General features: G+C 48.6%; 1 protein-coding gene across 2 annotated transcripts in view; it reads left to right on the top strand.

Annotated features, from left to right (window-relative positions):
• Positions 1 to 22,953, top strand: part of INTS4 (integrator complex subunit 4) — a 41,131-nt gene extending 18,178 nt beyond the window's left edge. For both annotated transcript variants that reach the window (XM_061990471.1, XM_061990463.1), the window contains exons 12-23: positions 3,501 to 3,643; positions 4,540 to 4,655; positions 6,656 to 6,789; positions 7,372 to 7,529; positions 10,120 to 10,213; positions 12,522 to 12,602; positions 15,685 to 15,815; positions 17,203 to 17,262; positions 18,226 to 18,385; positions 18,692 to 18,835; positions 19,538 to 19,658; positions 22,244 to 22,953. In XM_061990471.1, the coding sequence (XP_061846455.1) occupies positions 3,501 to 3,643; positions 4,540 to 4,655; positions 6,656 to 6,789; positions 7,372 to 7,529; positions 10,120 to 10,213; positions 12,522 to 12,602; positions 15,685 to 15,815; positions 17,203 to 17,262; positions 18,226 to 18,385; positions 18,692 to 18,835; positions 19,538 to 19,658; positions 22,244 to 22,437 (1,536 nt within the window). In that variant the 3' untranslated portion in view covers positions 22,438 to 22,953. The remainder of the gene's footprint in view (positions 1 to 3,500; positions 3,644 to 4,539; positions 4,656 to 6,655; positions 6,790 to 7,371; positions 7,530 to 10,119; positions 10,214 to 12,521; positions 12,603 to 15,684; positions 15,816 to 17,202; positions 17,263 to 18,225; positions 18,386 to 18,691; positions 18,836 to 19,537; positions 19,659 to 22,243) is intronic.
• Positions 22,954 to 25,858: the final 2,905 nt, after the last annotated feature.

Raw genomic sequence — 25,858 nt, 5'->3', positions numbered from 1 at the left:
GTGGCCCTGCACTGGACTCTCTCCAGCACTTCCCTGTCCCTCTTGAGCTGAGGAGCCCAGAACTGGCCACAGGACTCCAGATGAGGCCTCACCAGGGCAGAGTAGAGGGAGAGCAGAACCTGCCTTGACTTTGCTGCCCACACTGTTCTTGATGTATCCCAGGATGAAGCTGTCAACCTTTTTTGTTGTTTTTGGCACTTCTTAACACCCCCAAAGGTTCCTGAGGTCTAGTAGGTTGTAATCTCCAAGACAACAGAGTGCTTTTGAAACAGATGAATTTCAGATCAAAATGCTTTCCTTGATCACTGTGCCATTGCCTCACACGTGTTTCCTTCTGACTTGCTTTGTAGTCTGGCTCTCTGCACCACTTCATGTTGAACACAACTTCATTTTCTTCATGTTTCCTTTGTTCAGCTGCTTTGGCTAAACCTTTGCTCACCAAGCAGAGCCAGAGCACGGACCTGAGCTGTCTTGGGATTTTTCAGAGAGTTTGTTAATGTGCTGTGCAGTCTAATTTTGGGAGTTCCCAGCAGCATCCTTCCAGTCAGTGCTCTGCCAGCATCCAGGGGACAGCACAAGTCAACTGCTGTGCCCAGTTGATGGTTTTGATCTGGGGAGGGGGAGAGGTTTCAGCTGTATGAACAGTGTTGTCTCAAACTGCTGCCTCAGCCCTGATGTGTTTTCTGGGTTTCAGCCCCTTAGACATGGAATTTTGGATTCTCCTACATCACAGAATCACAGAATCTCAAGGGTTGGAAGGGACCTGGAAAGCTCATCCAGTGCAACCCCCCTGCCAGAGCAGCACCACCTAGAGCAGGACACACAGGAACTCATCCATCTGGGTTTGGGATGGCTCCAGAGAAGGAGACTCCACAGCCCATCTGGGCAGCCCCTGCCAGTGCTCCCTCACCTCAACAGGGAACAAATTCTCCCTTGTATTTCTTTGGAACCTCTTCTTTTCCAGCTTGTACCCATTGCCCCTTGTTCTGTCATTGGCCATCACTGAGCACAGCCTGGCTCCATCCTCCTGACACCCACCCTTGATGGATTTGTAACCATGAATGAGTCATCCCTCAGTCTCCTCCAAGCTGCAGAGCCGCAGCTCCCTCAGCCTTTCATCAGAGGGAGATGCTCCACTCCATCATCTCTGTGGCCCTGCACTGAACTCTCTCCAGCAGCTCCTTGTCCTTCTGGAACTGAGGGGCCCAGAACTGGACATGATATTCCAGATGTGGTCTCAGGAGGGCAGAGTAGATGGGGAGCAGGTCTCTCTGCACCTACTGCCCACAGCCCTTCCATTCCACCCCAGGATGCCATTGGCCTTCTTGGCCATGAGGGCACGTTGCTACATGTGCTGGGCAAGTTTCTGCTGCCTCAGGGTAGTCTCCCAGTCTCGGATGGTGCTGCAAATACACTATTTCTGTCTTTTTACCTGCTGTTTGCTTGACCCATGGCAATACTGGCTGCTTTCAGTTGTGCCCCAGGAAGAAGCAGACCAGCTTACTTACTTTATCAGTCTGTAACAAATGCTGTGGAATCTGATCTTTGTTTACAAATGCAGCAGTGAGTTTTACATGCTTCACATTATCCTAGAGTTGATTTACAGTTGGGGACCTGTGCATCAAGGTATAAAAACATCCTTATTAGCCTGGCATTCTGTCTTGTGTTTCTGTGCTGACTTATGCATGATCAGTCATACAGGCATTATAGTTGATATCATCATCATCATCATCATCATTCCAAGGTACTGGGATAGACAAAGGTGAGAACTGGTACCATTTGGATGGGTTTGCCTGAGTCTGAAAGGTACTTGCTTGCTTTCTGTGAAATCCATCTGCCAGTACTAAACTAAAGGATGTGGAAAATGGCATTCACTTTGGTGCCTAAATTTGTTCCAACAATATAAATATGGAACAGTTTGATGCAGGGGTAACTTCTGCTTTTCACCCCTCTGCTTTGACTGATCCAGCTCTTCCTGGCTTTTCTGACCAGGCTTTGGATTCTGATTTCCCAGTTGTCCTTGACCTCTGTTTCAGAGATATCTGATCTGAGTTATGCTCTTTCCTGTCCTTCTGTAATCTTTTTCCTCCCTAGTCTCTGTACTGCCCTTCCAGTACAGCAGCTCACATGGAGTATTTTATGGAGTCATTTCACTCCACTCCTTAGTGTCTGTCTTCTCTTTTGGTCATAGTCTGCTTTCCAGCACCAAAATAAGGAACAGCTGAGCAGCCCTGCTGTGCTTTCCTACTTTGATCATCTGTGTGTGTTGGCCAGCATTAAGAGCCTTTACAAGACGACTGCTCTTTCTTCTTTTGTATAAGACAGTGATGAATAGGCTGTTGATACTTGGCAAATTACCATTTAAAAATCAAAATCCACCACTGAAACACATTCACATTCTGATATCCTGCCACATTTCCATGTCCTACCCCACTGTGCCACACCAATGCTGATAGCAAGGAAGACTAAGGCACCCATACGGAACATCAAGGTGGGTTTTGGCAGAAAGGAGGTAGTTAATTAAGCCATGACACTTAGAATCATAGAATGGTAGGGTTGGAAGGGACTCTTAGAGATCATCCAGTCCAACCCCCCTGCAGAAGCAGGGTCACCTAGATCAGGTCACACAGGAACATGTCCAGGTGGGTCTTGAAGAGCTCCAAGGAAGGAGCCTCCACAACCCCTCTGGGCAGCCTGGGCCAGGGCTCCCTCACTCAAACACTGAAATAGTTTTTTCTCTAAGAATACTGCTTGGAGATTGCATGAGCTCCTCTGCACAACATCACCCCAGCCTAGATAGAATGGGTGCAAAAAGCCATGTCAGGGATCCCATAGCATCAGAACAAAGCTCATCACCAAACATGGGTTTGTGTTTTTTCTAACTGTTCATTTGTAAACCAGTAGTGAGGTCAAGTTCCTTTGTCCTGTAGATCACAGAATCTTAAGGGCTGGAAGGGACCTTGAAAGCTCATCCAGTGCAACCCCCCTGCCAGAGCAGCACCACCTAGAGCAGGGCACACAGGAACTCATCCAGCTGGCTTTGGAATCCCTGTTAATCATTGACATGCCCTGAGTGCAAACCCTGTGGAGGTTGGTGACTGGGTTAAAGGCCTGTGGAATTGAGCTATTGAATGATAAAAAGCTTCTCCAAAGTCAGTAAAACACCCTTTTGCTGAGTTACTCAGTGCCTTCATTTCTTCTTATTGCCTGTGCTTAAGGGTACACCATCACCTCAACCAGAAAGTCGTGCTTGAACAGGTCAGGGAAACAATTCCCAACCACCCCAGTCAATGAAGCACGTGGCTGGATGAGCCCAGCAGTTGCCTGGTCTCTCACTTCAGCTGTGCTTAGCTGTGAGAACCAGAAACATGCAGTGTTTTTCAGATGCCTCTAGCACTAATTCAGCTGAGGAACAGGAACTGCTGCTCTGAAAGCAAATGTGTGTGCAGGTACATCATCTCTCAGCACTCAGAGGTGTCTGGGTTGGGATTTTGTTTCAGGATTCCTCGAGGGACATTCGGGAAGCGCTTCATGAGCTGCTGTGTTGCACCAACGTCTCAACTAAAGAAGGCATCCATCTTGCACTGGTGGAGCTGCTGAAAAACCTGACCAAGTATCCCACAGACAGAGAATCCATATGGAAGTGAGTGTCTTTGGTGTCCTTGTGTGTCTGCTTATTTTCCTCTGCTTTTGAGTAATCAAGGTGTTAGGCAGGTATTGAGGCAGCTAAGGAGGTAACAGATGTACAGTCCTGATACTCTCTTTATATTTGAAACAGTGGCTGTACTGAGCATTGCACAGAGTCATGGCTGGAGTGGAAGCTCTGTGTTGTTCTTGCTTGTCAATACTTGTACTGGGAAGCAGCTTTCTTATTAGAGACTCTCAGAGCATTCCCAGAGAAAATGAATTCAACCTTCAGTGCAAAACCTCATCTCTTCTATGTAGCCCATGTTTTGTGCTTAACTGGCACTGTGGTAAGAAGAAACACCAGCAGTTGATTATACTGGTTGTGGCAAGTGGATTGGCTGTGTGGCATCCTGCTGGTGGAGAGACTTTGTCTGTGTAAGCAAAACTAATGAACATTTGCATGGAGTTTTTTGATCATTTAGTGGAAGCAACAAAGGAAGTGATGCTCCAGCACACATGGTTTGAGATGGGATTGCTGGGTGTTAGTGGAAACACTCATTGTAGTCTGCTCTGTCTTCCCTTTACATTGGTTTTGGGCTTTGGGGCTTTTTGGTTGGGGTTTCACCTCCTCACTCCTTAATTTCTGAAGAATAAAAAGACACTAATTTCTTAGCATTTAGTATGAAAGCTTTTCTTGGGTTGTCAAGCTCCAGGGCTTAAATATTTCTTGGACAATTTAAATAAACCATTTTATCACTTCTTGCTTTCTCAAGCTGCACTCTCAGTTTTCTTCAATCCTGTCACATATGAATGCAAATACTGAGCCACGAGCTGTAGGGTAACAGTGCTTTAAGCTGGTGTGTTTTGCAGTGTGCATGTTTACAAGAAATGTTTCAATCTGTGTATTTTCAGGTGCTTGAAGTTCTTGGGGAGCAGGCATCCCACTTTGGTGCTGCCATTGGTCCCAGAGCTGCTGAGCACACACCCCTTCTTTGACACTCCAGAACCAGACATGGATGACCCAGCCTGTATCTTTTTTCATGAAGCCACTTGATTAGTTTGACTGTCATAGGATTTATTCATCTTTTCCTGATGGTCACATTTGTTAAACCATTTCAAACTGCAGCCAACAGTCCCTGTAGCTATTTCTGAATCCCTTTGCTTCTTTTATTACTCATCAAGTGATGGAATAACTGTTATCTGGATCCATCTTCATAAATAGCTGTGTGGTATAATTAACCTTTTTTTATACTGTGGTGAATAATCTGTTTATCAAGCAATTTGTCAAGGTTCAGGCTTTTCAGATGAGTCCTTTTAATGTGAAAATGTTTATCTAGCTTGCACTAATTGTGAAGATGCTTTAGGTTTTAAATAGGAACAGTGGTTTCCCTTGTCTGCTTTCCCTTTAGGTAAAACCTGTGCTGTCCTCACTGTTGTACTCTCTTAGTGCAGCAGTGGCTGAATCCACATCATGCTGTAAATTTCTCATCTTCTTCAAATAGTTCCCAAATCAGAAATCCTCATTTTAACTTTAGCCCTTCTGATGCTGTAGAATACAAACTGTTATTGTAATACCATTGTCCTTAACAATAGGAGATGCCTTGGAAATGCAAAATACCATGTTTTCTATTGTTCATTCTCCTTGCTTCCCTTCTGTGCAATTGCAGAACTTCATGTTGTGTGTGATGCATGCTGAGAAATGTTAGACTGGAACAACTCTCTTCCTCTGTGAAGCTACTCCTTACTTCTCTCAGTCACAGACTCATCAGATAGAAATTCTGTACAGCTTAAATAAATCACAGAGAGCTCATCAGTACAACCCCCGTGCCAGAGCAGCACCACCTAGAGCAGGGCACACAGGAACTCATCCAGCTGGGTTTGGAATGTCTCCAGAGAAGGAGACTCCACAACCCATCTGGGCAGCCCCTGCCAGTGCTCCCTCACCTCAACAGGGAACAAATTCTTCCTTGTATTTCTCTGGAACCTCACCTGTTCCAGTTTGTCCCCGTTGCCCCTTGACCCATCATTGGCCATCACTGAGCACAGCCTGGCTCCAGTCTCCTCACACCCACCCTTGGTGGATTTGTAACCATGAATGAGGTCACCAGATTTTTACAGAGATAAGTTCTGTGAAAGACAGACCTGGGAGCCAGAAGCTACAGGGTAGACCTGAATGATGTGTTTCCATTGTCAACTGGTAATTAAAAACCTAGATTTGCTTGATTCAGAGCACTTGGCAGTTTGAGTCAGAGTAGCTGAATAGCTTCAGCTACGAATTTGGAAAGGATTTGGAGCAAAGAGGAGAGATTGTTGTGAAGTGGAAGCTTGGCAGCCCATGGATGCAGAAGGTGTTTCAGGAGGTGAGAGATAAGGATTCAGTCTCTTCTGTGGCTGAACCCACTTCTTCCCTGAGCAGACAAGAGCCCAAACAGCTGTTGGGATCCTTTCACACATTCCTGTTAGAGATCTTACCCTTGAGGTCACCCTGTTGCAGGTGAGTGCCCCAGCCCTTGGGGTGATTGAAGCCTTTAGCTGCCCTCTGTATTTCTCTGGCTCTCACACTGTGGAAGAGGGATTTCTGTTCCAAAATTATCTTCCTGTGTTTGATTCTTCAGTTCTAGTCTGTGTAAGAGGGATGTTTTCCAGGGTAGCACAGGAAATGCAGCTGTTTTCAAAGAGCTGGGGGTAAATGTTCATTTTAGGTGATGTTTGGGTACCACACTGGGAAACACAGTGAAACTCCCCCCAGTGAATGTGTTCTGCATTTAGAATACCTGGCTTCTATCCTTTGTGTCCCTCTGAGCCATCCCACGTTGGCAGTAACATCCTTCCTCCAGTGCCCTGTACCATCTGGTCTTCATGTGCTCAGGCAGCTGCCTCTGGGTTTTGCTCAACCCCCTCCAACTGTAAAGACCCCCCCTAAACAGTCCCAGCAAAGAAAGGGCTGTCAGACTGTTGCTTTCACTTGACATCCCCGAGGAGCTCTTCCTGCTGGTGTCTGTTTTCCTTTAACAAGCCATTTCAATAGACATTGCAGTTCTGGTTCTGATATTTAATGCTGCTAAAAGTTGCCCAACGATGCCTGCGCTGTTCTCTGATCACACCTTCAGACATTACGCCTATCTTCGGGACAGCCTCTCTCATCTGGTGCCTCCCTTAAGAGTAAGTTGAAGCTGTTTGCTTTGCACTTTGCCACCCTGACTGATCTCTGTCAGCTTCTAACTCTTCCATTCTGCCAAGGTGACCCTGCTTCTGCAGGGGGGTTGGACTGGGTGATCTCTAAAGGTCCCTTCCAACCCCTACCATTCTGTGATTCTATGAAATGGACATTGAAAAGTGCATTGAGGAAGGAGAGCCAAATATTGAATTGTTCCAATATGTGTTTTGTAATGTTTTGGGGGAGAATAATGACCTAATTGCTCTCAAGTGAGAGCAGCACATGGCTTAGATAGGCAAGATTATGGACAGAGCAGGACTCCTGAGAGCTTTCTGTAACTCTGACGAAGATGTGTCCCTCAAAGGGATATTCAGGTTTAACCTGAGGCTCTCTAGCTGCCAGTGTATTATAAAATGGAGTATTAACTCTCAAAGTTAAAAGATGTAGACATAAAATCCTTGATATAAGTTGTGAATCTGAGAAGTGAACCAGAGCTCTCAGTTGGCCATTGTTAACAAGGCAGCAGCATTTGCACTGTTGTTACTCGTGTTAGACTTTCCTCCCTTCACGTGTTTCTTCTTGCTCAGTTACCAGGCAGAAAGCTGGTGTCCTCCCCTGTCTCTCCCAGTATCACACCACATGAAGATCCTTCCCAGCAGTTCTTGCATCAGAGCCTGGAGAGGGTTTACAACCTCCAGCACCTCGACCCACAGGGCGTACAGGAGCTGCTGGAGTTCACCATCCGGTAAGGCTGTGAGCTTTGCTTTTGGGAAGATCAGGTGGGATTCCCAAGGGCTTCCCAATTTCTCTGAAGCTGGTGCTTTGCTTCTGGATATCAGTTTGTACTTTGTGTTGGGAATTCAGCCTGGGGCTGCTCCTAGAGAGCATTGGGATCAAAAGGTATTCACAGCCCATTGGAAACAGCACCGGTGTTCTCTGCTCTGGCTCTGTCCCTCTGAATAATCCCAGTGTGTTGGGAGGAAACATCTTTTCAGAGCATGGTAAGAGTGTGGTAAGGGTGCTCTTCCTGGGCTGCTCACTCCTGGTAAAATGCTCTTTCAGTTTTTATGGGTGACATCCTTAGCTCTCTGTCCCTGTATGATCCCTCATTTTGGTCACATTCTTTCTGATGGATGCATGCAGGGGTGTTTTGTTCCATTTTTGTGGGAAGAGAGAAGTTACCCCTTTGCTCTTCCAATTTCCAGCCCCTATGACCTTTCATTCACCAGGAAAAGACCTTCTTCTGGTGGTCTGTTGAGTTCTGATCACCAGTCCCACTTATGGCCTTCATCATTTTGAAAAGCAGGACACAATGTGATTCCTCTGGAAGGAGAAAAAGAACCTTATTTGGAGACTTGGAAAAAGAATCCAAAATGCTTTTGTATGGAATTCCAAAAAGCTTAATGCTTTTCCCTTCCCCAAAAGATCTGTCTCTTCTGTATGAGCTGCAAATCACTTCCACACCCACCTGCACTGCCAAATAAACAGTGTGCTCCTCACTGAAAAGCCAACTGGGAAGACTATGTGCTTTGTCTTCAGCTGCTTTGAAGCTACTCTGAACAGCCTGAAACATACTCTCAAAGCATTGAATGCATTTGACACTGGCATAGCATCCAGAATCTCACAGGTGAAGGTCTGGAAACCTCTCAGGCTGTGGATGTCCTTGATTTTGAGTGTAGGAACCTTGCCAGAGATGGCTGCACAAGTAACTAAGCTGCAGCCAAGGACAGTAATGCTTTGGAGCTGATGGAGGTTATTGGCTTGGCCTTTTTTCCTGCTGGGGTCACCACCAGGAGCTGTATTAAAGCAGCTGGTGTTTCCACCCTTTAGAGAAGGGAGGATTTAAGACAAAACCAAAACAAAAGTGTTAAAGCTTATTTTAGAGAGGGCCAGAGTTTCCTGCACCAACAGCCTGGTTGCTGAGAGGAATAGATGAGGCTCACAGCAGTGATTCTGTGGTGGGACATAACCCCCTTCTCCTTCATCACTAGGGGAGGTAACACAGGCCTGGTGGAGCTGATCTCTGCTTGGGACTTATGTTCCTGACCAGGCTCAAGGTCAATGCTCTTTGGGCTTTTTGGCAAATGGGTCTTTGTGGTTTAGTTTCTCCATCAATACACCAGGAATCTTGCTCTTCTGTCTTGCAGGGACGTTGAGATCTGCTTAAGAGTTGTAAGGAAACAGATTGTTGCAGTTGGGAACTGTAGAAGGCTGTGAAGTGGAATGTCTGCCTAGCTGTTAGCTGAGAGCTGCCACCCTGTTCTCTGTCAGTGTGTTGTGGTGCATTAAATATGACATGGAAATTAAGCACCCAGGAGTCTCTTCTCTCTGCTTCCTGGGAAAAGATGAAAGGGAGTCACTGTGTAAGGCTCAGGCTGGCTCTGCTGCTGGTGCATTGAAGGAAACACAGCCCCTCTGCCTTACAAGAGATTTTCTTTGGCTGCAAATGATAATCTCAGGGATTTCTGGGAACGTGTCAGTGCTCAGCAACCTTCTGGTTTGGCAGAGCCAAAGTTTCAGAACTGCAAAGAGAAATCTGAAGGAAACAAAAGGAAAGGGTCATCTGAAGAAAACCATTCTTAATGCAGTAGGAAGCGTGGAGGTGGAGTGACAATTCTCATGGACTCTGGAGCAAAGCAAGATGCAGAGAACAGTTGTGTGGAACCCACATCATCCAGCCTGGTTTCAGTTCTGTAACAAAACATCACCTTTGTTTTCTTAATACACATTTCTCATTTTAATAAGAGAACTAAAGCCTTTTGGGGTTCCATTAACTTGTCTTTTTTTGTCTGCCAAGTTAAAAGCTCTTGCTGTATGATGTGTGAGAAATACTTACACCAGACAACACCCAGCAGCTCGTTGGATGACTGTCACTACGTCAGATTTCAGCTTGGTTGAAAAAGGCATCTCTGTTTCAAATAGCCATGGTTACCTGAGCCTGACATGTTCCAAACAGCCTCTGCTAGCCAACAGGAACAGCTACATTTCCCAGCAGAGCAATGCAAATGGCTCATCAGCTGCTGTAGAAGGCTGGAGTGTTTGAAGTTAAATGTGGAACTGCCAGGCAGGGTGGTTCCCACAGGGCTGCAGAGGGATGTGGGTTGACAGACTTAGTGCTTTCTCTGTTGGGCTCCTCTCAGGAAGGAAGGAGATGCCAAGTCCCAAGGTGCAAACTCATGGCTGTTTCTCCTTGTTCTTAGGATAAGGAAGAGCAAGGTGCAGGAATAGTTGTCACCATCATTGCCAATGCTGCATTTGGAGTGTGTTTAGATTAACCTGCTGCTTGTCTCAATGTTGGTTTTTTCCTTTTGTGTCTTTTTATCCACGTGCTTCAGTGATCTTCAGAGGCTTGGAGAGCTGCAGTCAGAACTGGCAGGGATGGCAGATTTCACAGCAACTTACCTTCGCTGTCAGCTGCTCCTCATCAAGGTTGGCCTTGGTCTGTGGTTTTGGGGCTGTTCTTCAGCAGTGCTGGGCTTCCATTTGTGCTGAAAACTGATGTATGGGGAAAGCACAGGTTCCACAGATCACTGCTGTCTGCCTGCTTCCCTCTGTGCCAAATGATTTGGGCAGTAGCTTACCAGTGAGTACACCAGCACAGATCTCTGCTGTCAGCAGCTGAGGGCCCTGGGGGTGTTCAGCCTGCAGAGGAGGAGGCTGAAGGGAGACATGAGCACTCTCTGCAGCTCCCTGATAGGAGGTTCGTAGTGACCTGGAGGTCAGTCTCTTCGTTTCCAATAATGAATAAGACAAGAGAAAATGGGCTCAAGTTTCCCCAGGGGGAGGCTGAGATTGGAGCTGAGGCAGAACTTTTTCCCTGAGAGGGGTGTCAGCCCCTGTGCCAGGCTGCCCTGGGAGTCCCCAGCCCTGGAGGGATCCCACAGCTGTGGAGCTGGAGTGCTGAGGGCCAGGGGTTAGTGATGGGCTTGGCAGGGTGAGGGGAGGGCTTGGACTCGATCTGAAAGGCCTTTCCCAGCAGTCAGGATTCTGTCTGCACTTTGCCAGGGCAGTTTATTTTCTGACAGAAATCACAGTGGAGGCAACTGCTCCCAGTATTACAAGAGTAAATTTTCCCTGCCAGTGGCCACTGGAATGCTTTTTGATAAACTGCTGCTGTAAGTCTTTAAAACAGTGTTTCATAGACTGCTTTTGTACCAATGCCAGAGGAATTCTGTTGGGCTTAAATGATCTTATTGATTTGGTATTAGCAGATCAGGTGGTTGCTTTGACACCGTGGCACCAACCCTTTTCAAAGTCAGCTTCTTGCTGTAAACAGGAGCTAATGATTTGCCCCACTCCTCAAGCTATGAGCTGGCAGTGGTGTTTAAGTTAGTCTCCTGGCATTCTTTAGGTGCCTGAATGCAACTCACACACAAAGCAAGACCTAAAGCAAGCAACTCTCAGGTTTGCAGAAGGGATTCACTGAAAGCTTTGTTGTGTAAAACCAAGAAGGGATTTTGGTCTGTGTGTTAAATGTACAGCTGCCAGTTGGCATCTCTCATGGCAGCCCTCAAATCCTTGGAGTACCTTTGTGACCCAGAGGAGATATTTGAGATGAGTGGTCTTTCAGCTCAGTGCAATCCCAGCTGAATCCAAGGCTTTTGCCAAAGTGCAATGTGTGATCCAGGCAAGGGACCAGCGTTTGGAGATGGCTTTGTTGCCCTTCTCCAGGTTGTGACTGGAGGGAGCCACGTGGTTTGTGTATCTGGCAGAGAAATGCTCTGTTTGGAAGAAGGGTATAAAAGCTGCATCAGCCATCCTTGGCTCCAGCTGTGGAACAGTCAGTACCTGAGTGATGCAGAGGAGTCAGTAACGTGGCTGAAATGAAAAGTGACTTGTGATGTGATGCAATTAGAAATTCTGAAAGGGCAGAGAGCAGCTGAGTGTCAGAGCAGCTGAGTGTCAGAGCAGCCCTTCTCAGTAGATTTCATTCCAGTTACTTCTTTCTCCAACAGAAGGAAGCTGTTAGGGAAGAAGTCTTGTCATTTCCCAGCCTCTCGAGGCTCCAGAGGTTCTAGGCTTGAAAGACTCTGTATACCCAGAGCTTTTAGAGGTAGTGAGCTGGGATTCTGGGGCCAGTCTAGGTGAAGGATGTAGTCTTGAGCTTTGGCCACAGCCAGCTCAGTGTGTAGCTGTGTCTAAGGACAGGCAGCTTCAAAAAGGAGGCGGTGACATGAATCATCTTAACTTCTTAAACATACATCAAAAAGCAAATAGGGTGTGGGGCAGAGACTATCAGCAGGAAGGTTCAGAAATATGATTGTGTAGGTGTGTTTCTGGGGACAGTTGTTATTGTTTGCACTTTGTGCCTGCTGCCTGAGATTGCCCTGATGTTGGTCTCAGGGAGGTGACAGCACAGTGGGCTGTTGGAAGTGACTGCATTCTGCATAAAGCCCTTAAAAAGTACAAGGAGCTTGGCTCAGCCAGTCTGTAATTGATAGCTTTGCTAATCCTGCCCTTGATTTCTGTTTTGTATTTGATGATTGGATGGGTATCTCTGTGTATTTATAGAACAAAGAGGCCTTGGTTCACAAAATGGTAGGGCTTGGAAGGGACCCCTAGAGACCACCCAGTCCAACCCCTGTGTGGTATTTAAAAGCAGTAAAAATCCCCCTCTGACCTTCTTATAGCTGACCTGTGGGTGTACAGCTGGGAGAGAGGGCATCTTCCCAGCACACTGTTATGGTGTTTGGCCTCAACTGGGTATTTATCACCATTTCTTGCTTTTCTTCTGCAGGCCTTGCAGGAGAAGCTGTGGCACGTGGCAGCTCCTCTGTACCTGAAGCAGAATGCGTTGGCATCCACTGCAGCAAAGCAGGTGAGGGGGCACTGTCTGGGGACAGCTCCTGGGGTGCAGCCCCTTCCCTGGCCATGCAGCACTGAGATGCTTCTCATCTTCCACTGCCATAGTCTGTCCAAGTGAATTTTAGCTCCACGAAGTGGAGTCCTTTGTCTCATCTTCAAAAGATGGGTGCTGGAGGCTCCTGACAAGTGTGAACAGGCAAATGTTGTGCCCATCTTCCACCTCATCCCTGGGGAAGGTTATGGATCAAATCCTCTTGAAAGCTGTTTCTAAACAAGTGGAGGTTGACAAAGTGACTGGGAGAATTCAAAATGCATTTCTCAAGGGCAAATGATGCCTGAGCACAGCTCTGCTGGCTGTGGTGAGGGGACTGGCACAGTGAGCAAGGAGAGGGCGGTGGAATTTGTATCTCTTGACTTCAGCAAAGCTTTTGATGCAGTCTCCCTTTGTTTCCTTTTCACCAGACTGGTGAGATTCTGGCTGAATAAGTGAGTGATAAAGCTCCTCCAGATTGAGGAGCCAGGGGCTGCTGTTGAGGCTGCTCTGAGTGGGCTGGAGAGTTAAGGACAGGAACCTTGTGGTGATGTTCAGCCCAGGGACCCATATGGACATGTTGAACATGAGGTATCAAAGAGCAACTGCATCTTGGGCTGTCCCAGCAGGTGTGGGGAAGAGATTGATCCCTGCCCTCTGTTCAGCTCTGGAGAGCTCACATCTGGGGGGCTGTGTTGTGTTTTGGCCTCCCCAATAGAAGGAAGATGCTGACAAGCTGGAGAAGTTGAGCAGAGAACCACCAAGGTGGTGGGGATGGAGCACAGTCCCTGCCAGGAGAGGCCGAGGGAACTGAGCTTGTCCAGCCTGGAGGATTGAAGGCTGCAGGGTGGATTTAGTGCTCTCTACCACTGCCTCATTGTGGGATATGTGTGGGATGGAGCCAGGCTGCTGTAGGGAAGAGACAATGGACCCAAGTTGGAATAGGGGAGATTCTGTTTAGATATAAAGGAGAGAAAATGCTATAACAGGCTGCCCAGAGAGATGGGGGGAACCTCTGTCCCTGGAACTATTCACAATTTATTGTGGCCCCAAGTAACTGGATCTACCCTGAGCAGGGGACCAGGCTTGATGACCTCCAGAGCTCCCACCCAACACAAGTTACTCTGATTCTGTGATGTGTAAATGGTCTGATCCTGGAAAAACTGAAGCTAAGCCTTAAGAGGAGGTAAAGGAGAAAGCAAACTATGAAATGATCTGGAAACAGATTGAGAGTAAAGGCAAGTTCATGGGTCTGCTGGGAAGCTGTGGTGACAGTTTGAATCTTCAGTTCATGAAAATATAGTAAGAGGCAGGTACTGCTGTGCATCAAAACCACAGTGCTGCTGACAGCTGTCCCCAGGGACAAGCACAAACAGAAGCCCATCAGCTTTTTAAATCCTCCCTATGGAAGTATCTGCCTTGGGTGCCCTTCTCAGTAGCACATGAGCTCCCTGGGAACCTCTGTCTGTTGTGATGGTGAATGTAGATGTTCCCACCAGTGAGGCTGAGGTGAGGGAATAGTTGCTATTTAAATAACTTGCAAGTTCTTGCCTTCTGTACGGTCCTATTGAGCTCAGCTGTACTAATTTGAGCACTTCTCTTGCCTACATAAGCATTGTTCTGTGTAAGCTTTTAAACACATATCTGAAATAACCCAGAATGATGCCTTATCTTGGGGCAGTTCCCATCTTCAACTGCAGCACTTGAAGTGGTGTTGAATGTAAAGTTGTTTCCAAGAGAACATGGTCAAATAAAGCTCCAAGAGTGTACAACTGAGCAGGACTATCTGGAAAAGTGTGGGCAGCAGGTCAAGGGAGGTTCTGCTTCCCCTCTACTCTGCCCTGGTGAGGCCTCATCTGGAGTCCTGTGTCCAATTCTGGGCTCCTCAGCTCAAGAGGGACAGGGAAGTGCTGGAGAGAGCCCAGTGCAGGGCCACCAAGATGATCAGGGGACTGGAACATCTTCCATCTGAGGAAAGGCTGTGGGACCTGGGGCTGTTTAGTCTGGAGAAGAGGAGACTGAGGGGGGATCTTATTAACATTTATAAATATCTAAAGGGTGGGTGTCAGGAGTTTGGGACATGCCTTTTTTCTATGGTATCTAGCAACAGGACAAGGGGTGATGGGATGAAGCTGGAACACAAAAAGTTCCATTTAAACATAAGAAAAAATTCTTTCCATGTGAGGTGAGGAAGCCCTGGCCCAGGCTGCCCAGGGAGGGTGTGGAGGTTCCTTCCTTGGAGGTCTTCAAGAGCTGCCTGGACACATTCCTGTGTGACCTGATCTAGGTGAACCTGCTTCTGTAAGGGGGTTGAACTGGATGATCTCTAAAGGTCCCTTCCAACCCCACCATTCTGTGACTCTTAAGAGGAAAGGCTGTGTGCCCTGGGGCTGTTCAGCCTGGAGAAGAGAAGGCTGAGGAGGGATCTCATCAAGGCTGAGAAATCCCTAAAGGACAAGTGGTGAGATGATGGACCAGCATTTGTTGTGTGGTGGCCAGTGGCAGGACAAGGGGTAAGGGGCAGAGGCTGGAACACAGCAAGTGCCCCTGGCCCAGGAGGAGAAACTCCTTTGGTGCTGAGGGGAGGGAGCCCTGGCCCAGGCTGCCCAGGGAGGGTGTGGAGGCTCCTTCTCAGGAGGTTTCCAAACCCACCTGGACACGTTCCTGTGCCCCCCAATTGAGGGGAACCTGCTGTAGCAGGGGGTTGGGCTGGAGCAGCTCTGCAGGTCCCAACCACAGCCATTCTGTGACCACAGAGGTTGCCCTGTCGTGCTGCTCACATCTCACGTTCCAGAGTAGCCAGAATGTAAATCCAAAATGCAGTGTCAAATGACAGACTGCCAGTGGAAGAGGTGCTTGATTTCAGGCCAGCTTTCATGAATTGTTTCTTTATTACAGCCAAGAGAACCTTTCAGGATTAGATGTCACTTTACCCCGTGAAGAATTTCCCCTCCTGGATTAAGGTGTCCCTCTGCTTGAGGGAAGACAGGACCTTGTGATGACGCTTGTGCGAGAGTTCATCAGGGTCTGATGGTTTCTTACCCCTGTGGTATCTCTCTGACAGATCCTGGAAGAAACTTACAAGATGGAGTTCATGTACAGCGGTGTGGAGAGCAGCCAGGTGGTCATCATCCACCACATGAGGCTGCAGGCGAAGGCGCTGCAGCTCATAGTGACTGCACGCACTACCAGAGGGTAAGGATGGCACTCTCAGGCTTCACTGAGCTTAGGTCCCTTAAGCTTTGCTTAAACAAACCCAGCAAGGATAAATTAGACATGAAAAACAGGGCCTGCTAATGACCATTTGCTAAAATAATTGAGAATTAAGAGTGTTCTTTTGCCCGTGGTGTAGTTGTAGAGTGACACAGAACTGAATGGATGAGAAAGCTGAGGGTTGAGTTCTCTCAGCTATGGACCTGTAGGGTTGACAGTTGGAACCTATTTAAATGCAGAAGGCTATCAGAGACCACACTGTGTTTGCTTCATGGAGTGTTAGTAGCTGAGTTTTAACATCAGAACAGAATTGTCACTTGGACTGACCTGCAGCTCATGGTTGTGTGACTTGGCCACAAAATGCCCATTATGTGTGTGGCTGAGGGAATGTCTCTGCCCTGCTGAGGCCTCATCTGGAGTCCTGTGTCCAGTTCTGAGCTCCCCAGCTCCAGAGGGACAGGGAAGTGCTGGAGAGAGGCCAGTGCAGGGCCACCAAGATGATCAGGGGAATGGAGCATCTTTCATACAAGGAAAGGCTGCAGGACCTGGGGCTGTTTAGTCTGGAGAGGAGAAGTCTGAGGGCAGACTTCATCAACACTTATAAGTACTTAAAGGGTGGGTGTCAGGAGGATGGGTTGACACTTTTTTACAGGACAAGGGGTAAGGGGCAGAGGCTGGAACACAGCAAGTGCCCCTGGCCCAGGAGGAGCAAGTCCTTTGGTGCTGAGGTGAGGGAGCCCTGGCCCAGGCTGCCCAGGGAGGGTGTGGAGGCTCCTTCTCAGGAGGTTTCCAAACCCACCTGGACACGTTCCTGCGCCCCCTGAGCCAGAGGAACCTGCTGTAGCAGGGGCTGGGGCTGGAGCAGCTCTGCAGGGCCCTTCCAGCCCCCACCATGCTGGGATTCTGTGACTGTGTGTGTGGCTGAGGGAACAGGAGGGGCTCTGCCTGGTTCGGTTTGGCTGCTGAGCTGAGTGATGATGTGGGATTAGACAATCAGAACTGGGCACAATTAGAGCCAAGTGGTTAATATCCTGATTTGTTTCGAGTTTGTTGCCATCAAGTGACTGCATTGCCACAGAGATCTGGAACTCATTTAACCTCTTGTTTTATAGGTAAAAGTTGGTATTTTCCAACAGTGGCTTTGGGAACTTAATTAGTGCCTTATGCACATAATTCCTTGTTGCTGGGGGATGTGGGGAGGGAAAGGCAAATAATTTTTTCTCTTGGGGGGACACCTTTCTGGCCTCAAAACTGTAAGATCTTGTAGTTTTGGGGAGCTTGAGCTGGATTCCCAAACACCCAAATGCTACCAGCCATAGAGCCAGATTTGGTTGTTTCAGACTAAAGGGGAATGTTTTGTTCATTGCAGAGTGGAACCCCTTTTTGGGATGTGTGAAAAATTCCTGCAAGAAGTGGATTCCTTCCAGAGGTGAGAAATCCTGTTGCTTCCTCGTTCATGTTAGAAAGTCCCCTCAGCACTGTCATGGGGGAATACCCCGTTTGGTTGTCATCTCTGGGCCTCTGCCCCTGTTGCTGCTCTACATCAGGGACTGCTGTCATGAGCTAGTGACAAAGCAGGAGGTAAACTACCTCCTTAATGTGGGATCTGTGCAAGAGCTTTCCTGGGAGTATAACAAGAAGGGAAATATGTAAATCATTCCTGAGAGAGTGAATCATCTGTGTGCTCCAGCTGGGAGTGACCTCACCCAGGTGTCGGCATTGGCTTTGCAGACCACTCACCTTCCTTCCTTCAGTTTATCCTGATTTAGGGGTAAAATTAGGTCAGATTAGGGATGCCCAGCTTGTTTTTTCCCATTGATTCAGAAGGGAAGTGGAGAACTAATCCAGAAACAGTGTCATGGTTTAACCCCAGCTGGTGACTCAGTCCCACACAGCCGCTCACTCTCACCAGTGGGGCGGGAGAGGGAATCAGAGAAGTGAGACAACTCCTGGGTTGAAGTAAAGACAGTTCAACAGGTAAAGCCAAAGCCACAGACACAAGCAAAGCTCCTCACCCCACCAGCCCTGCTGTCCCGGGGATGGCTGAACACCTGCCTGCCTGTGGGAAGTGGGGAATGAGTTCTCCAGCCCCTTCCCCAGCTCTGTGCCCGGCTCTGGCCACGCTGCAGCCCCTCAGTGTCCCTGTGGCAGTGAGTGAGGGGCCCAGCACTGACACAGCCCTGGAGCTGCGGCCTCCCCAGGGCCCAGCACAGGGGCCGGGCACTGCCCTGGGGCTGCTGCCACCCCACTGCTGAGCCCAGCCAGGCTGCCCTTGGCCTTCTTGCCCCCCTGGGCACGCTGCTGCCTCCTGTTCAGCCAGATTAAATACCTTGACTGAATATAACAACTTTGTTGAAAACACTATTTGATCTTTAGTTTCCTCCTAACACAGATGTTTCATCTCTGAGCTCCCACACATGCAAGGCAGTTTTGTAGACAAGTTGCTGGACTTAATGCCCAGACTGGTGACGTCCAAACCTTCTGAAGTGGTCAAGATTCTTCAGACAACGCTGCGACAGAGCACCTTCCTGCACCTTCCTCTTCCAGAGCAGGTCAGTTCAACACAGAGAATTCAAATGGGAGGTCCTTACAGGCTGTGGTAGCATTTGAGTGGTTCCTCACATACCATGAAGCTTTTAGAATTCAGGGTTTTGGTCAGTCCCAAGTGTTATTTCTTCAGTGGCTTCCCTCTTCTTACCTAGGCCTGCTGCTGAAAGTACAGAAGACCTTCTGGAAGTCTCTAAAAGAATCCAAAGTTCAGGCACGATTTCTCCATTAAGAACACTGATTGTCCTTTCTGTTTTGTCTTTCTTCCTTCTCCCCTTGCCTTATTTTGCCAACTGCTTTGGCTGCTCAAGCTCCACAGAGCTACTGCAAGTATCATCGAGCCAACGGGCGAGTCTGACAACCCTCTGCGGTTCACCTCGGGGCTGGTTGTGGCGCTGGATGTCGATGCCACTCTGGAACATGTGCAGGATCCTCAAGGGACTGTGAAGGTTCAGGTCAGCAGCCTCTTGTTGTAAATGCAAACAGATGTCTCACCAGGGGTTTGGTTAAGGATGGCCATGCTTCTAAATGGCAATAATTGCACTCTCTACTAGTCACAGCACTGGATTTCTGTGCCTTTAAGCACACATCCAGAATCTGGCTTGTGGATAGTGGACTGGGTGAGGTGTGGACAGCTCCTGAGTGCTGTGAGTGCTTTGATGCTGTTCTGTGCCCCACACGGTGCTGCCACAGGCACTGGGCACGTTATGGGCTTGAGCACAAATAAATGCTGGTGAGCTTCCAGTTTGTGCAGTGGAGCAAAAGAACCTTTCAGCAAAAGAAGCTGAAGAGAAATACACTCGCAGCTTTTTGTATTTACACCTTCCCTTTTGTCCTGCTGCTGAAGCTCTGATTTCAGATGCAGCTGAGGAGGCAGCTGTGGTGTGATGCCAAGAAAATACACACATTTGCTGCAAAACAGAGAATGAAAAGCTCTGCTTAGGATGCAGAGGAAGAAGCTGGTATCAGTATATTTTTTCCCACCTGTGCTGTAGGTCTGAATGGCCAGTGTATGGCCATCTAGGGCGCCTGGCTCCAAGACAAAGTACACCTTTGTGCCATCCCAACTCAGAAACCACCATAATACTGCACACTGTGCAAACCCCCACTCCAGGTGTCATTCACTTGTTTCATTTTATGGGTTTTTTCCTCTATAGGTGTTGTATCCAGATGGACAAGCACAAATAATCCATCCGAAACCAGCTGACTTTCGAAACCCTGGTCCTGGCAGGCACAGGCTGATAACTCAGGTTTACCTCTCACACACAGCCTGGACAGGTAACATCAATGACAGGGGCTCATGTGACTGTTGCTGCACTTCCTTAATGTTGTCTTTGAGGATCCAATGATAGGACAAGGGCAATGGGTACAAGCTGGAAGATAAGAGGTTCCAAAGAAATACAAGGAAGAATTTGTTCCCTGTTGAGGTGAGGGAGCACTGGCAGGGGCTGCCCAGATGGGCTGTGGAGTCTCCTTCTCTGGAGCCATCCCAACCCCAGCTGGATGAGTTCCTGTGTGCCCTGCTCTAGGTGGTGCTGCTCTGGCAGGGGGGTTGCACTGAATGATCTTTCCAGGTCCCTTCCAGCCCTTGAGACTGTGATTCTGTGAGGATGCTGGAGCCCACAGCTGTGGCTGATGCCACCCTTTGTGTTGCTCCAGTTGCCTCTGTCACAGCCTTTGAGCGGTTCCATCGCCCTGGGTGCCAGGGCAGTGCTGCTCCCTGGGTGACTAGAGGGGCTGCCCTCACAGGAGGGAGGGCAAGTGGCCTTTGGGAGCCTTCACAAGGGAGTTGGTGGTCAAGGTGGGGTCACTCCTTTCTGTGCAGAGCAAGAGCAGCTGCAGGAGCAGGGCTGTGTCCCCCTGCAAGGCCGGGAGTCACGGTCAACTGACTCCTTGTAATTCATTGCTGTAGCCCAGACAGGTCTGTGAGCAGGGCAGGGAACCTTTGGAACTGTGTGTACCCAGCAGTACAATTTCACTGCTCGTTAAACTTTCCCCTTTTTCATGCCCTAAAACAACCCACCCTTTAGCTCTGATGAAATATGTGACTCCAGGGTTCAGTCTGTTGGCATTCACACTGCCCCATCAAAATGCTTCAGCAACTGGCTTGTGGACTTCAAACAACAAAAGCAGGGAGGATTTGTTCACAGCTCCCTTTGTCCTCTTTTCATCCCTTCATGTTTATTCAAATGGGGGCTTTTTTTTCCTGAGCAGTTATTAATAACATCACCAAATCTTATATTTTAACCAGCAGAGTTTTTGTTAGCAACATGTTCTTTCACATGCCACTTCTTACACAGCATTTCCATGGTGTACTCCTTCACCCTGCTAGCTTTGCTTTGGAAAAGAAACAAATGGTATCATTTCTGTGACTGGAAGTATCTGGATTTAAAGGTTCATCCTGTACCAGAAGGAGCTGGATCGAGTCCCTGTTGCTGCTTCTGCAGCAGTCACTGGAAGGGCATGTGAAGTACAGCCCTAAAGAGATTCTCTCCTGATGTTGGGGGTTGGACTAGATGATCTTTGGAGTTCTCTTCCAACCCCCACCACTCTGTGATTCTGTCTCCCCTCACCAGTATTTTAACTTTGTCACTGGCACTGAGGCACATCACAGCAGATGTGGGGACACCAGGCTGGGAGGGGTCAGGATTCCAAATGGAGGAATTGCCTTAGTTCAAGACATTGCAACAGCTGAACTGTGGGTGACTGTGGATGAAAGGTGGGGTCTCATGTTGCCTGACAGTGCTGATGTCCCAGCCACAGTGCTGCTGCCCTTCTGGACATAGAGACTTAAAGTGCTGGGGGTTTCAGGAGGTTTCACTGAGCTTTCAGCAATGTGGTCCTGGGTTTGGTTCACCTGGTACCAGTTAAGCCCTGCTCACCCTCCCACCCTGGTGCTTACTCACTCCCCCTGCTGGGGTGAGGATCAGGAGGGTGTAGAGGCTCCTTCTCTGGAGGTCTTCAAAACCCACCTGGACATGTTCCTGTGGGACCTGACCTAGGTTGATCTGCTCTACCTACTTTTTCAGGGAGGTCAGACTAGATGATCTCTAAAGGTCCCTTCCAACCCCCACCATTCTGTGGTTGTGTGATCAGGATAAAAATGAGCAACATCCCTGTGTTACTGACACTGTTATTGTCACAAATGTGAAACATAGCACCATGTGAGCTACTGTAAAGGAAAATCAACTTCATCCCAGTCAAAACCAGTACAAATCCACACATAAAACATGAAGGAATCATGTTTTTCAGTCGAGCTGGGAACACTTTGATGGGGCTGTAGTCCAGCATGCTGCTCAGAGCTGTACTATGGAGGCTGAAAGCCTGGTTTTGTTACACCCACTGTGGGAAGAACAAAGTGAAATCACCTTATGGACAGTATCAGGAATATTTGTCTAGCTGCTGAGATGGTGCAAGAGGGGAAGAGGCTGCCTTGCAGTGTAAAAACCTCCAACAGAGGCGAATCTTCAAGTAATCTACCCAACAGCATCTGGATTTACTCCACTCTGCTGTAAATACAGAGGTGGCAAGACCTGCAAGTTCAGTGGTCTTCCATGATTTTATTCTGTCTTGGTTGGAATAACTTTTAACAGTTCCTGTGGACAGTTGCTATTTGTTAGTCATGAGAGTGACACTGCTTTTCTCTGTAAGCTGTGAGGAAGGGGGGGAATCTCAAACAGGGGTTAGTTGTACTACGCTGAATGTAACAAGAGTTGTGTTTCCAAAGCCAGGGTTGGGTTCTGATCAGCCCCAAATGGGTCCAAACTTACCCCAGTGTATGTGAGAGAAAATGTCCTTCAGTTGGTTGCTGACTGTGTGATGATGGTCGTGTTGGGGTTGTTGTTGTTCCTTTCTCTCTGCAGAGCCATGTCAGATCGAAGTGAGGTTGCTGCTGGCTTATAACTCCAACAGGAGCAAAGCAGCTGCTAAAGTTCCTAAATCCAGCTGGAGTGAGAGCTTGGAGGCTCTGCCACAGTCTGACAACGGCATAGAGGGGACCATCCCCTTCAGCAAACCTGTCAAAGTCTACATCATGCCCAAACCTGCCAGACGCTGAAGCCTGTCCTGGAGTCCCAGTGGGTCTCCTTGATCATCTCGTTCCAACTCCCAGCCGGGGGCAGGGACAACTTCCACCTGCCATGAGAAGCAAGAGATTTATGGGCTTGTTGGAACAGTCAGTCACAGAAACAAAGCTGCTGAGGAATGATGAGTCTCCTCTGTTAAGAAGCAGATGGAGCAATGCAGGAGTTATTCGGCTGGGCTGAAGTATGTTCCAGAAACTGTTTCTGGATTGATTCACCCGAAGCCAGGCAGTTCTCAGTCAGCATCCCAGAAGTCATTTCACTGGGTAAAAACATGCAGTTTTGACATATCAAAAGTTTCTTTTCAAGGCCTCTAGGTTTTCTGCTGCTTCTTTACTGAGGTATTTACTATGTAAATGCTTAGGCACAGCACTAGGGGTTATTTTTACAGTACTCTGCAATGAAGCTCAGTGGGTTGGGTTTTTGGAATGTCTCAAACTTGCATTTGTGCATTGGCACCTAAACTCTTAGTAAAAACAAATAAACCATTCTGGAGTGCTCTTGGACTTGTGTAGGCACTGCAGCTGGAAGGGAAGCTGGCAGCTGCTGTGGGCCACAACCTGCCCTGGAGCTGGGGAGGGCTGTGGGGAGGGCAGGGGTGGTGCAGCTGGTGGTGCAGGGGGAGGAGGAGCGTGGTGGTGCAAGCAGCAGCAGGTCAGCAGGACAGGGATGTTGAGTTGTGGGAACAAACCAGAATGGTACTTCTTTTGTTTGTATGCAGAAAACAGAGTCAAGGGTGGAACACGTACTGACCCCATCCCACTAATTCAGGTGTTCAGAATCCGTGTCTGTGGGGTGATCTGGGCCTGAATCAGTTGTGCTGGGATGAGAAAGTCTGTTGGGTTTTCAATTCAGCTGCAGTTTTGGTAATCAAAGTCTAATACTGTGTTCAGGGTTGAACCCCTCACTCACTGCCAGAGGGACACTGAGGGGCTGGGGAAGGGGCTGGAGCACAAGGGTGCTGGGGAAGGGCTGAGGGAATGGGGGGTGTTCAGCCTGGAGAAGAGGAGCCTGAGGGGAGACAGCAGCACTCTGACACTCCCTGACAGGAGGCTGCAGTGAGGTAGCTGGTCAGAGCTCCCTGAGCAGGTAAAGCTGGGGTGCAGGGGGACAGGAGCTCACTAAAATGTGACCCTTCTGTCATTCCTGGTGGGAAGTGTCTGTGCCTCACTCACTGTGAGGAACCTCCTGGCATCTGCAGCAATCCTTGGGGAGGATTTTCTAGGAGTGCTTTCATGTGTAAATGTTCCTTGTGCAACAGCCAACTGGTGCCTGTGTTCAGAAATCATTTGGTTTTTTAAAAAGGTGTATTTTTAGCAAACAAAGCAGAGAAGCAACAACTCCCAGTCGTACAGAGGTGAGTGTAAATAACAACCCCTGTGTGCTTCCTGCAGCAACGCTGGAAAACTCATGCTAAGCTGTTTCCTCATAAACCAAGAGTCAGCTGCCTAAGGTATTCCAGAATTAAATCTCCTTTCTCAGTCCTACTGCTCCTACAGACAGGGGGTTGGGATTTCACTTCCAGGGCGCTGCTTTGAACACCTCCTGTACTTAGAACAGCTGAGCTGATACCATCTGACTTTCCCTTGGCACCCTCAGTGCCGCTCCCAGCAGCCCTCTCTGGTGTAGCTGTGTCCTGGCAGGTTCCTGAGGAGTTCAGCAGCTCATCACACTCTCTGTTGGTTTTTCCCCCTGTAGTGGTTTTGCCTGGGCCAGGCTTTTTGGTAGCGGGAGGAGCTACAGGGGTGGCTTCTTTAAACAAAGAGTTGCCAGAAGCTTCCCCTGTAGCTGACAGCGCTGATGCCAGTCAGTTCTAAGCTGGACCTTGCAGCTGACCCAGGCCTGGCCAATTAGTGACTGAGGTAACGCCTCTGTGAATGACATAGTTAAGAAGTTGTTGCTCAGTTGCTGAACTGCAGCAGCAACAGTGAGTGAGAATGTGAAAACATCTCTGCAGACACCGAGATCAGTGCAGGGGGAGAAGGATGCTCAGGCCCTGAAATGAAGACTCCCCTGTGACCTGTGGTGAGGATCATGGTGGGGCAGCTGTGCCCCTGCAGCCCATGGAGGCCACTGGGGAGCAGAGACCCACTTGCAGCCCGTGGAGGAGCCCACACTGGAGTGGGTGGATGCCTGAAGGAAGCTGTGACTCCGTGGGAAGCCCATGTTGGAGCAAGTTCCTGGCAGGACCTGGGAGCCTGTGGGGAGAGAGGAGCCCAGGCCCGAGCAGGTTTGCTGTCAGGACTTGTGACCCTGTGAGGGACTCAAGCTGGAGCAGTTGGTACCTGAAGGACTGTTCTGGTGGGTGACCCACGCTGGGGCAGGGTGTGAGGAGCTGTTCCCATGGGAGGCCCCAGGCTGGAGCAGTTCGTGAGGAGCTGCAGCCCATGGGAAGGACCCACGCTGGAGAAGTTGGTGAGGGACTGTGTCCCGTGGCAGTGTAGCAGTGAGAATTGTGATGAACCCTCCCCCTGAGGAGAAGCAGGAGCAAAGTCCATCTGCAATGAACTGACCACAACCCCCATCCCATGTGCCGCTGGGGGGGAAGGGAGGAGAGTCCTGGAGAAGGGAGGAGTGGGAAGTGTTTTAAGATTCAGTTTTATTTCTCATCTCCCTGCTCTGATGGTTCATTAATAAATCAAACCCTTTTCTTCCCAAGCTGAGTCTGTTTTGCCCATGACACTTATTGCTGAGTGGTCTCCCTTGTCCTTACCTCCACTCACAAACCTCTAGTTCCGTTTCTCTCTCCCCTGCCCAGTTGAGGATGGGGAGTGACAGAATGACTTGGTGGGCACCTGGCACCCAGCCAGGGCTAAACCACCACATCCCCCTTCTCCATTTTACACTTCAGCAGTACTTTTGCAGTTTGTCATCCCTTTCCTCCAGGTAGTTTGACTGCTGTGCAGCCTGTTGGAGTTAGGACTTTTCCCACTTGTTCCCAGGCCACAGATGATCAAACAGCTTCTCCATTCCAGACAAAGATACCTGTATGTTTTATTTTCACTATCAAAATTTTGGCATCACTCTTCTGAGCACTGAAACAACTTTCTGCTCTCTTGCTCCCCTCATGTTGTGCTTTCATATACTAGGCAAAGATCACTCACCTTCTGTATTCCCACCAAGAATCAAATACTGAAGGGCTGTAGAAAAATTCCTCGTCTGTGATTTCAGATGCCTGAAACCACTTGACCACTGAAGACCTCTACAAACAATCCCCACCTCCTAATGGAGCTATTTCATACTTGGCTTCTCTTCCTGATCTCCTCCTGTAGTTTTGTTCTCTGATTCTTAGTTTGAATCATGGAAGAAATCGTAGGTTCTCCTTTCCTGAGGTTTCATCTGTTCAAGCAGGTGACTAATTCATCATCATTTTAGCTGAAATGAAAAAAAAAGTGT

Source organism: Colius striatus, chromosome 1 (genome assembly GCF_028858725.1).
Source record: "Colius striatus isolate bColStr4 chromosome 1, bColStr4.1.hap1, whole genome shotgun sequence".
Classification (NCBI taxonomy): domain Eukaryota; kingdom Metazoa; phylum Chordata; class Aves; order Coliiformes; family Coliidae; genus Colius; species Colius striatus.
Note: the sequence above shows the minus strand (reverse complement) of the source record. Positions and strands in the feature narration are given on the sequence as shown.